Source organism: Protomyctophum bolini (genome assembly GCF_963924005.1).
Source record: "Protomyctophum bolini genome assembly, chromosome: 15".
Taxonomy (NCBI): Eukaryota; Metazoa; Chordata; class Actinopteri; order Myctophiformes; family Myctophidae; genus Protomyctophum; species Protomyctophum bolini.
The window spans coordinates 39,256,620-39,269,639 of NC_137876.1; the positions used below are offsets into that span (position 1 = coordinate 39,256,620).

At 40.2% G+C, this 13,020-nt stretch overlaps 1 protein-coding gene across 3 annotated transcripts; it reads left to right on the forward strand.

Moving 5' to 3' along the window:
- Positions 1–4,178: 4,178 nt before the first annotated feature.
- Positions 4,179–9,661, forward strand: mtres1 (mitochondrial transcription rescue factor 1). 3 transcript variants are annotated; one of them, XM_080783583.1, is made up of 5 exons: positions 4,179–4,342; positions 5,253–5,451; positions 7,296–7,538; positions 7,830–7,902; positions 8,026–9,661. In XM_080783583.1, the coding sequence occupies exons 1-5, from the start codon at positions 4,327–4,329 to the stop codon at positions 8,206–8,208; spliced, it is 714 nt and encodes a 237-aa protein (XP_080639709.1). In that variant the 5' UTR covers positions 4,179–4,326; the 3' UTR covers positions 8,209–9,661. The 3 variants fall into 3 exon arrangements, with proteins under 3 accessions (XP_080639709.1, XP_080639710.1, XP_080639711.1); XM_080783584.1 differs by having other exon boundaries at positions 7,299–7,538; XM_080783585.1 differs by having other exon boundaries at positions 4,192–4,229.
- Positions 9,662–13,020: the final 3,359 nt, after the last annotated feature.

Genomic DNA, 13,020 nt, shown 5'->3' on the forward strand with positions numbered 1-13,020 from the left:
GAAATTGTTTTGAGTGCAAGCTACCCCGGCATTGCGGTTAGATTTAAAATGAAATAAGGACAGCTGGGGTATAGTAAACATCAAATATATACCAAAAAAAAGGTGTATAATAAAGACAGAGTTCCTCAGTCTCGAAGTAAATAATCAAAATAAAAAGAGAACCAATGGCCTTTTTTACCATTTATGTATTACGCAGGATTGGAACATTAAATCCAATCACGAATCCGAACAGGCATGTCGCGTTTAAGTGTTAAGTGTGGACACACTCATGCCTAATAGTAGAAACTGTTGTACGACGTGTCCCGTGACAAAGATGTAATGCGTTGTGAGCTTATACTGTACATCAGACAGAACAGTTTATGTCCACACTAATTATCCATAATGTATAGATTATGGATAAGGGGTCAGGACAACGAGGCCTTTTCATGGAGGGGTCAGATTAAAATTTGGACTTAAAACTGTTTTTCGTCTGTAGTACTCTATCTTCTCTGTCAGGTGGAAATGTCCAAAACTGTTACTTTTCAGGATTCAAATTCAAAAGTAAGCAAAAGCTCTACAAGCTCAAAACACCCGCAAACCACTTTTGATACTTTTGTGTGACGCTGTAGTATGAGCAAATAGAGCTGGGCATTAATTTATGAAAAAAACACAATAGCTTAGAACATGGAGATATAAGAGTTTTCTGCCCGACAGCAACCATTATATAAAATCAGGCGATAGACAGCCACGCCCACGGCTATGTTCAGCCAAAAGTGTATCCATTCACAAATGTTGCGTTGAAATGACAAGTGTAACTACGGGCTAGACATGACAGTAGAGAGTGAATGTCGTTTGCTAACCTACATGTTTAAGTGTGAGTTTGAGTGGTTAAGTGTGTGTGTGTGTGTGTGTGTGTGTGTGTGTGTGTGTGTGTGTGTGTGTGTGTTAATCAATATTGAACCATTGAAAAGTACCAACAAGAGCTTGTGACTAAATTATAACTACATTGGATTTGGACATTTGACACTTCCACTCGTCAGCGACTAAATGTATTTACTGTAGGAGTTTCCACAAATGCATTTAATACTGTATATATACTGTAGTTGGGAATTATATGGCTCACGAATGTCTATTCAGCAATAACCACTGAGGATTGTGAATACACAAGACCAAGTCGGACTATGTCCGTCTCAAAATTGCACTTGTTTTAGTTTTAAGACATTTAATTTGGTTTGCCTGAAGATTTGTAATACACAAACCCTTGAGGTACAACCTATTTGGTGGCACTGTCTGTCCAACAACCAAACTGTATGGATGTTGACTTCAAACAATTTCTTCCTGCTATCTGATTGAAACCTTTATTTCAGGGGAATCCAATTGAGACCAAGGTCTCTTTTTCAATGGCGCCCTGTATACAAACAAAGAACATTTACAGCAATGATTTTACATACTTGACAAACACACGGTACAAAAAGATATAATACAAAAACACACATACACCAGAAAACAGAAACAGAATCTTAAAAACACATATTACAAAAAGCAGGTGCATACGCCTTCTTCTAATGTGAGGTCAGTTAAAAATATTTTAAAAATAGCATATGAAACAATCTAAGTCTAATACCATGAAAACATAATCTGAATGTAAACCACCAGCATTTATGATGTGGTACAGTAGAATACACATTTAGTGTATATTATACACTCAATTATGTTTTACTCACCAAAGTAATATCATTGTATTATTGTAGAAATGTGTCTATGGGATATAATTGGTTATGATCATGTGAATGTGCTGAGATACAGTATTTGTGACAATAGCAGATCTGCAATGCTCACTGCTCATGGCGATGTACTCATTGTGAGCTTATAGATCAGCTATTTCCGGCTTCCAAAACTTTGCATAATGGTACAGAAGGCAGCAACATTCCACACACAAAAAAAAGATTGAATATCATTGAATTTCGATTTTGACAATTTGTTTTGTGTCTTGCTTTTATGAATTCCGTTTCTAAGGAGGCTAAACTCACAATTAAGTTGACATCATTACAAACTAATAAGACAGACTTTTGTAATATTTAAGGGGAATATACACATATTAAATCTTGTCCTGACAAAACTGTTCAACACTATAGTGATACCAGTATTATGCACACTTACTGTAAGTGACACTAGACATTATGAATTGTATTCATGCTGAATGTTAATGAACATTGGCCACAATATACCTCACAAAAACGTAGGCCTAAAATGGTTTTGCCTTTCAGCATGCTCATTGTATTTGGTCCTTCCTTACTCCAATCAAAGAGGTAGAAGCGCACACCAAGAGTGGGGTCGCACAAAACTTCCTTACTGACCCACCATTCATTGGCATTCGCAACAGGTGTGGAAACTTTCACAAAAATGACTGTATTGCTGTACTACAAGCTGAACTAGAGCCCGTTTAATATTATTATATTAAAATATACTTGCTAGTTGCTTATTATACCCCGAACTGCACCATATACTGACTCAAGTTCAGTAACACATAGAGCATAGAAATAGAATAATAGATGATGGATGGATGTATTTATTTGTGGCCAATTTGTCAAAATGTCAATTTGTCAAAAATGTGACACTGTATGGTCCTTTAAAACATACACTGACTGTAATTGTTAATGTGGTTATGTTATTGTTATGAGCAAATGCACAGCGGCCAACAGCAGAGGTGTGTGGTTGTTCTGGGCAGCTCCCAAAGTTAGAATGTGTCTAAATATACTGTATATGAAGCAGAATGTGTCTAAATATACTGTATATGAAGCAGAATGTGTCTAAATATACTGTATATGAAGCAGGGTGCTGGGGAAGGAGAGCAAGAGCATGTATGTTAAGCACAACCGTTTCCTGCACAAGGATTATTATACTGTTATTCTTGATTTTATAATCTGTTTTCCAGTCTTCATAAAGCTCATGATTGATACAAACTTTTGCATATCTTATTAAAATATGGATGAATAAACTATGTTCTTATTTATGCCAAATCCAAATCCACTGTGATTACAAATACACTGACATAAAAAAAAACAGAGAACAAAGTTGTATGTGATATTATATATTATTATTCTTATCCCTGTTAGGCACAGGTCTCCAAAAATGGCTGCTGGGTTCACATCGAAGTGTCTTTGAGCAAGACATGGAACCTCTAAATGCTTCCGATGAGCAGGATGGTGCCTTGCATGGTTTCCTCTGACATCAGTGTGTGAATGGGCGGAATGTCATGCATGTTGTATGCAGATTTGGCTGATTTTGGCTCACCTGTAGCATCACCGTGAATAGGCCAAATTTAAACTGATTTGGCAGATTACCATGCATGCTAAATGCTCCCTGGAAGGAGAATCCTAAATATTTGACTGACCATCTGTCTGACCTATCGTGACCCTCAGGCCAAAATACAACATTTTCACAAAAGGGATCAAATAGGCATTCCTTCAAAATGGACTCTATGGTGTTACCCCTTGTCTTTGTTTGGCTTTAAAAATGCACATGAGCAACATGTGAGTGAATTACTGTAAAGTGCGTTGTTCTGGTGACAACATCTTAATTCAAGCTAGTGAAAAGAACTAAAAGAAAAGGAACAAAAGACAAAAAGCAACCCCAGATGCGATGCGAGATGGCAAGAAGCATATGCCTTGTATTTTCTGAACTATGACAGATTTAAAAAAATCTTTTTCTTAGGTGTTTTTTCCCCTTTCTTTCTTTCTTTCTTTCTTTCTTTCTTTCTTTCTTTCTTTCTTTCTTTCTTTCTTTTTTTGCATAATTCTTGTAGGCCTTTTCAGACCATGACCCATTATCAAAATAATCATATTTTAACTATTTGAACATGGGGACCCCGGACCTCCCAACATAATCATACAGTATTTGAACTGGGGAAACCCCACTCACTCTGACATTGCCTGACAAGCACTGGGAATGTAGGAGTTGAGGCATTACACTTAATTTGACTCGGTTCCAGTCTAAATATGTGAACATTTTCACAATTTTTGCCTCTTATTAATTATTATTATTTGGTAATCCTGGTGTAATCCCACTCCAGTGCGGCAGGTGGCAGCACACGTAGCCCTGCATACTAATTGAGCTGACGACGCCTGCGCCTGACGAAGGCTAATATGGTTTCTGACGAAGAGATCAACAACAACATGATAACATCCGAGTGTCAGAAACACAGCAGCAGCAGCACCCAGGTGGCAGCAGCAGCAAGCAAGAAGCACAAGGTTATTTATTACATCACCATTCAGAGGATTATAACTACATGAATGCACTAAAAGGAGCTTCACAAAGGTGCATTTCGCCTCCAGATAAAACTCTTTAATGATAATGGTCATCGGTAAGTAGCCTATAAAGAAGTTGTTATACAAAAATATATAATACATGATGTGAATGATGATCTGAGTTGTGAACTTAATAAGCGACACAATGTTTCATTCCTCAATAAATAATGTGGAAATGGATAACCTGTTAAGGAACACTGAGGTAATAGGCATGTTAATAGATAGCTTGCTGTTATAGCTTCCATTCCTTCCATGCAGTTAACTTTCAGTGTCAGTGACCACAATTAAAGTTAAGTTACATATACTGTGACAATTTGGCATACTGTACTCTTTAAAAAAAAAAATAGCCAAAGTATAAAATAGAGTGGTTTAAGGGTAAGGCGTAAAGTTTCTGACATTTGGATGTTTAAAGTAAACATCCAAATGTCAGAAACTTTACGGGGGTGCCGAGAGGGGCTACTGCATGGGAACCCTCCTGTGAACCACTTTTCTGTTTTCTGGCTATAGAAATGTCTATTTGTACTCTGCAAACTGTTAATAAATATTTCAATCAATCAATCGATTGATTGATTGATTATATATATATATATATATATATATTGATTTTATATTCAGAATGCACTTTTCCCCATGTTTGAGCTGCACTATGGGCCATAGTGCAGCTGAAACATGGGGAAAAGTGCATTCTGCTATGCTGCCACTAAAATGACCCAAAGTTGGTTGTGGGCTCCCTGGACCCTGCTAAAAACTAACCTTTTAGTAGAACCATATATGAATAGATCTAACTGGCTTAGTCATCGTGACAAGCATAGTCAGGGAGAAGCAATCGGCAATAGAGCCTTGAGCTATTTTATAGTTACTGTTAACAGGCTTGAAGTTGCTAATAAAAGTGTTCAATTCCATCCAATAAAAAATAAAATACCGGTAGTCGATTCACGTGACTATGTGTCTATCTTGTGTTTATAGCCACTGGGTGGAACTCGTCCAGCATGCAGAACCTTGTGGTCCAGGCGTTGACACTGAGGCAGCTGGGACGACTGAGCCCCCGTCACCTGCTCACGCCCGGCCTCGGGGGGCTGCGGCCCGCCGCGTGGTGTCCCCGGACCATACACACACGGCAGCTCTGGGGCTCCTCGCCGTTCCTCACGTCGGGCAGTGCTCACAGGTAGGGAGGGACGACGGGACGGTACGATTAGCGGGTTACTGTCTCGCGCTGATGGCAAAAGTACTCAAATGTTTGACTTAATATCTTCTGTAAGGGTGTAACGATATAGTAACCGTATCGAAATATTGATTTTAATGAGAAGTATATCGAAATAAACAGTAAATATCGTATCGTTTGACTTTGTATCGTATCGTCAATGGAAATAATCGGTATCGAATCGTTTTGCAATGTAAATAATCAATTTAATCTATTAAAGTACTTGTGCATTGTATTTAGCAATTTTAAGAATAAAAAAGAAAAAGATAGGGTTAATTACTTTTCCATTCCATATACCGGTAGCTACAATTGGTCTATCGAAAAATGTGTGTATTCTCTCATTCTCTGTGTTCATGTCAAGGTACAGGTTTGTCCATACAGTATGTGTTCAAATACAATGTCCATCTATTTGCCAGAGAATCACTGTGTTTACTGTTTACTTTCCCTTAAAAAACCTGCACTATCCACAAGTTTCACACATATTTAATGTATTTGCTAAATAGTTACTGTATCGATTTCAAATCATTGAATCTTATCGTATCGCCATAATGAACCAATATCGTCCATGTATCGTATTGTCAACCATGTATCGTGATACGTATCGAAACGCTGTTAAAATGTAGTGTTACACCCCTAATCCTCTCCCCCCTGCTTTATCTGGTCATATACCTTGTGATGCGACTGAGCTTTATTTGTATTGAATGTTATGTGTTATTGCTACTACAGGTCGCATTTACTATGAAATCGTACATTTTTGTCCGTCCGTCAGTCTGAGTCTGTGGGCTGTATTTTGCGTGTCTTAAGTACCAGGTCTTATTCCCTAACTTGAGTAAACTAAAGACCTGGAGGCGTGGTCAATGCTCTTTGGCCACTCAGAATAGCCAAATGGCATTGACCACGCCTCCAGGTCTTTAGTTTACTCAAGTTAGGGAATAAGACCTGGTACTTAAGACACGCAAAATACAGCCCAGTGTATCAATCTCCATACATGGATAAGCCCCCATATATGGTGCCCAGGTCTTGTGCCATCATCAGGGATGTAATGGAGTCATAGTAAATATGCTGTCGCAATTAAGCCCATATATGGAGATCCCTGATGTCGTCAATATTGGCCAGCAACTCTACATCTGACCTCAAACCTCAAACCCTTAGATCTCCATATATGGATATAAGCAGAACCTGTTTTAATACAGCCACGCCTGGCAGCTGGCGAAAACCAGAGTTCTCAACAGGCCAGGAAATTAAGGGCCGGTACACTGTACACTCAAGACATTAAGACACGCTTCATATATGGCCAGTACAGAATTCATTCCATATGTTTATCTGACTCCCCATACCAAAGTGCCAGCACTAGCCCAGCAGTCTGCTGTCATTGTCTCCCAGGCGGATGCGTGCATATCCTCTCTGTTGGGTGGAACTGGAAACCTCATATTTCCAAAACTGTTACTTGTCAGGATAAAAAAAGGGTATCTTTGAAAAACAAAAAAGGTCCCGCACACTGTCAGACACTTGCCAAAATGTTGGTCTTTATTATTTGGACAGACAATTAAAAAACAGCAAAAGTAGAAAATCGACATTGGGTAGATCTTCTACTGTACTTTTGCTGCTTATGTGATGCTGTAGTATGATCAAGTAGGACATTAATTAACTTGGATACAAAAACCACAACAAGTTAGAACATGGAGATAAGAGGTTTCTGCCCGACAGCAACGATATTGGCAGTATCGCGGCAATAGTAGCAATACCCGTTAATTACGGGTGGTGACATATGAAATGTTCATTATGGTCCCATGGCCTGCTGTCCGCAGCAGAGACTGCGTGAGGAGCTGGTGCGTCCAGCAGCTGCGCTTCAAAAGCAACAAGAAGAAAGGCGACGCAAAAGCGACGACGCAGGAGGCGGAGGACAGCGAGGACGAGCGGGACGCAGGCAACAGCGACTATGAGGCCGAGGAGGACCCCGCTCTGCCCAAAGACTACAAGGACTTGGAGAAACACGTCCTCTCGTTCCGCTTCGACCTCGTCCTGAAGGCAGGCCAGGACATGGCACGCAAGTGAGTGAGTGCATGGCAGTGACGCACACACACACACACACACACACACACACACACACACACACACACACACACACACATACACAAACACACACACCTTTTCACAGCCTATGTTGTCTTCATTGTACCTAGTTCTCGAACACCTGCTTTGAAAGTTATCCACCTATAATCACCAGTATGTTCTTTTCATCAATTCATATTGTTGCTGTCGGGCAGAATCTTCTTATCTTATTTTTTTTTTGAGAATCACCAACCCAGAGAGACTAACCATGTTTGTTTTGTCTGATACAGTAAAATTGAAGATGCCTTCTATAGCAACAAGCTGAGGCTAAATGGACAAAAACTCATCAGGAAGAGTAAATCGGTGAGTTTTGTGTGATAACTACATTTGTATTGGAGCCTACTTTCTACATAATACTATGATTTATTTGTTGTATGTAATCCATGCACTTTAAATTACTCATGGCAACTTGTGTTTTTCATTCAGGTGAAAGTGGGAGACACTTTGGACCTGGTACTGGCAGAAAACCAAGACACCAACACTGTTACTCTAATGCGGGTGGTCTTCAAGAAGGTATTGGGTGAAACCAACGATGGAGACAGATACAAAGTTGCTTTGAGGCGCTGGAAACGCATAGAACTGTCCAAGGCGGACGCCTTCAAGTCGTGAATTTTGCCATTGAACTATGATACCAGTGCCACAGAAAGGGACAAAATGTTAGTGGAAAATGGATGCCATCAAAATTAAAGAATGGTGACGGATCATCTTCACACCAATATGGAAGGAATTCTATAGTGCAATGGTTATGTTATGATGGACCTGTTTAGCAGATTTGATTTTAAGGCCCAACAGTATATAGCGAACTACCAGCGAAGATAGACGATTTACAAGCTCACAATGTGTGGCAGTGTAATGCATTATGACCTTGTAGATTGGCTATTTTTTCTATAAAATATATGTATTTGAAAATGTGACATTTTCTTGAAAATATGAACCTGTAATGGCATGTCAAAATAGGGACGCCTATTTTGAAAGTGATTTAGATGGTATTGTTTTAGTCGTTGTTGCCAAAACATTAACGTGTCAGTTTTGACATTGGGCAGTGGGCCAAGACTGAACTTCTGGTTCACTGTGGATGTGATGTCTACCTTTTCATGTTGAATGGGATTGCAGGGATACTCCAATAAACATGCACTGAGCTGTTTAAAAGTTCAAAATTCTGTCTTCTTGGGCTCTCTGTTAGTTTGACGCTTGCATCTGACCTTTGGTGTTTGTTTACCCACAGCCATCTATACTGATACTGCCAACAATATATATATTTTTTTAAAAGATATGTTGGGGGGCTTCTCTGCCTTTTACTTATAGGACACGGGACTGCCTTTTACGCAGAGCCTCGGTTTCCATGGGCGCTGATGGGATGCTTGTTTTACAGCGCCGGCTACTACTAGTAGGGCGGTGTTTGGTCATTTTGTGTTCCTATACATGATCAGTTTGACAGCTTTGAGACAGCCAAAAAAGAAAGAAAAACATATCCCCCACCTTTTCCGAGCTGTACAAAGCAGGAGAAACAGAGAAAACTAAATAAACAAGCTGATGAGTCAAGCAAGACTGAGTGCCAGCTGTCAGAGCGAGGAGGATTTAACCGTATATATTTGTGTTTACCTTTGTGATTGACCGCTTGTGTCAGTGCTGGACTGAAGATACGCAAGTCACATAAGGACTTTTCTTTTTCTCCTTTTGAACACATTACATTCGGTTTCCCCCAGGCCTACGTTTCTGCACTGGATTTTAACAGCTTACTGTAAAACCCACAAGACCACCCCCCCCCCCTCTACACCAAACCTTCGCCAGAAATATGTTTATTTTATTTTACATGGACAACATAATAATAACATTGGATAGACCAGATGCATTGCTTGAGTGTTGTAGCACAACTGCAAATTCTCAACACCATGTCCACAGGAGGCTTTTCTAAACAGAATAAAACTATTAGCTATAAACAAGTCTCTGTGTGTGTGTGTGTGTGTGTGTGTGTGTGTGCATCATTTTTGTTTTGATTGTATTACTGTATTGTTGTTCTTTCTGCTTTTGCAATGTAAACGTATGTTTTCTCATGCCAATAAAGCCCTTTGAATTGAATTTAATTGTGTGTGTGTGTGTGTGTACTGTATGTCTGTAACTCGAGAACCGTTCGCCCCACCTACTTCAAATTCGACACGCATTCCACACCCCCACGAGTGTGTGTCGAGTCGGTTGGACCCACGGTTGTCCAGAACCACCACAAAAGGCCTCTGCCCGGGCCATCGCTGACATCACAGGCCAGACTCCATATTTGGGCATACCTAAATACGGGTTCGTCCCACCGACTTCTGACATCATTCTGACATCTGCATAGACTCCATATTTGGGCATGCCTGACAAAGAACTATATGGGCATAAAAGTGCAGTGCCCGGTGTCGACAGACCCACAATCAAATACAGGGAATTAAACATCACTATAACGCAGTCAAAATCTGAGATTCATCTGTCATCTGAGATTTGGTGTAGAGGGGGAAAAAAGAGTAAGACCAAGTACAGGGCTCATGGTCAAGTTTTAAGTGGTTAAAAAATGTCTGAAAAGCTATATATCTCTGCAACACAACTGTAACGAAGACTCTGACTAGGACGTTGGGCTATATGACATGTCTAGTATGACAATCCCTATATTTGGCCCGAGCCGACCTAGTGCTGATATCAGATAGATGTGGTATAACAATATATGGATAGATCTAACTGGCTTAGTCATCGTGACAAGCATAGTCGGAGAATATATAACAAGGGTCGGCTTCAGGGAGAAGGCAGAAGTCGAGGCATCCTGGTTTAAGTTCTAATCGGACACCACTGCGGGGGTCCTAACCTAAGTAATCAGCAATAGAGCCAACAACGTTATTCTATATATAGTAGGGGTCCTTCAGTCCCTGCTTAATTTCTCTCTCAGCTACTGAGTCCTTGACCCGCAAAACATGGAAGACCCCTGGTCAAATGCATTATCAAACTGGGATGGAAGACCCCTGGTCAAATGCATTATCAAACTGGGATGGAAGACCCCTGGTCAAATGCATTATCAAACTGGGATGGAAGACCCTCGGTCTAATGCATATAAAACTGGGCGTCCTTGAAATGAAAAATGGTGAGTCAGTGTGTTAATATGTATGGGACCCGATATGAAAAGACCACAATGTAAGCTACTGTATACTATTCGCATTAGGCTTGCAAGGTGTGCGTGCGTGTGTGTTTCTCTATCTCTGGTACAAACAAAAGGGCCTGACTGCAAGATACTTAGGCTCTGACCTCTGTCGCCCGGAGATTTGCCCATTAAAAATAGTGGTATTTGGTCGTTTATCATTATAAAACTTTCTTTTCACCAATCCATTGGTAACGGTTTTGGACATACACGGTTTCCACCACGACGCATGCTGTCAGCCTATACTGTGTGTGTGGTATGCGCCTGGACCACCAGGCCAGCGGGAGCCCCAACCAACACTATTGTTGTTTTTTCATAAATGAATGTCCTACTTTGTTATACTATGGTGTCAAAGTAGCAACAATAGCCGATCTATGATCTCACATCTCACAATGTGTCTATGCGAGTCTGTAGATCTGCTATTTTTTCTTCAAGTCTTAATTTAAAGTGGTTATAAACTGAACCAATGACATGTATTAACATGAGCATATGACTTAATAACTACATTGGATCCATTTGTGTTTTTTTTTTTCCCATTTCTTGAAAAGTTACCAGTTTTGGACACCTGACAGTGACCATAGGTATGTTATATATTTTTGAGTGGTTGCCCTTACGGAGCTATGTGTGTGGCTGGCTGGGTTTACTCTACAGTATGTCTGTGGCTGGCTGGCTGGGTCTGAGCACGAAAACAGCATGATTGTTTTTCACCACCTGTGCGCAACCTAACACACACACACGCACATATTAACTATATCTATGATGATTTTGGGTGTGCCAGTACAGGACAGTACAGTACAGTAGAGGGGCCCCCACACGTCATTTCTCAACCGTTTCGGACACGGGGCGGCACGCCGGAACCGGTCCCCCAGGCACGTTCCTGGGGGTCTGGATGTTCCGGGTACCCCCCGGTACATCCACTTGCACCACTCACTTCACACGGGTGTGATTTCTTTGGGTTAAATTAAGTGTTAAATAGCTGTATTGTGATACTAATCAAAAAGTGTTTGTTCAGTAACCGGTCTCTCCCTGGCTCTCCAGTTCTTTAGTAAACAGGAAATGTATTTACAGGTCGGGATACCGGAAGTGATGACACAAAGACACGAGCAGACAAAATTGGAACTGGAACACTATAAAATGTAAGCTGATAAATGGGTACTCTCTTCTGATTGGTTGAAATAGTCCACCCACCTGAAAATGTATGTTCTGTTTATTAAATAAAATAGCTGGAGAGCCCTGTTAATGAACAGACTAATTAATCAATGATTACTATCAGCAGTGGTGGAAAAAGTACACTTTTTTTTTACTCACGTAAAAGTATCAATACTGCAATCTGACATTTGACATTCTCTGTCAAAATGTACTTGAGTAAAAGTACAAAAGCATTGGCATCAAAATGTACTTTAAAAGTACCAACAGTAAAAGTACTCATTGTGCAGTGGCCACTCTTTCTTGGTCATCCAGCGGTGTTGCAGCTTTCCGTACTGAAACGGACAAACATACATAGGGACAGACACACAGAGCTGTGCCGCTCAAACATACCTCAAAATTCAAGTACTTGAATAAATGTAGTTAGTTACTTTACAACACTGACTATCAGAATAAAAATCTTTAACTCCCCCCCCCCCCCTCCCTTCCTTAGAAAGGTTGACCCATCCTTCCTCCAAGCAAAGTAGAAGAATACAGTGCACTGTAAAATCAGTGTTAAACCACTTAAAAGCATTGGCAGACATTCAAATGACTGGAAGCATACCTACTGTACAAGACTACATGGTTAAAAGCACACGACGTGTGACGTTTGGAACAGGTACCTAAGAGGTTGGAGTATGCCTAGAATGTCACCCCTATCTGATGATTGTACACACTGGTCTTTTACGGCAGTCTTTCTCAAACCTTTTCATGTCAAGGACCCCCAAGATAATATGGATTTGGCTACGGGGGAAGATTAAACATATATCCGTTGCTGTCCGGAGGAAACCTCATAACAACATTTTTGAGGTTTTTGATTTTATTCCATGAATCAGTGCTATTGAACACCCTTCCACACGTCTGTGTGTAGTTTCGAAAATATTGAACCAATAGAAAGTAGTAAAAAATGCATTCTTAACTCGATTGGACCCGCAAACTGTCTGCTAAAATTGCTAACTCCACCTCCTCTCCTTCTCATGCAAGTAATTGACAATATATAAAGTCACAACATGTTACCAACTTTGATGAGGCAGTATTGCATTGTTTAAATAAATAAGGTTTTATTCATTTCC

Excerpts from the sequence above, each read along its gene's own strand:
- mtres1 (XM_080783583.1), top strand. Across the intron at positions 5,452-7,295 it reads ACGTCGGGCAGTGCTCACAG|CAGAGACTGCGTGAGGAGCT; the intron begins GTAGGGAGGGAC and ends TGCTGTCCGCAG. Across the intron at positions 7,539-7,829 it reads GGCCAGGACATGGCACGCAA|TAAAATTGAAGATGCCTTCT; the intron begins GTGAGTGAGTGC and ends TGTCTGATACAG.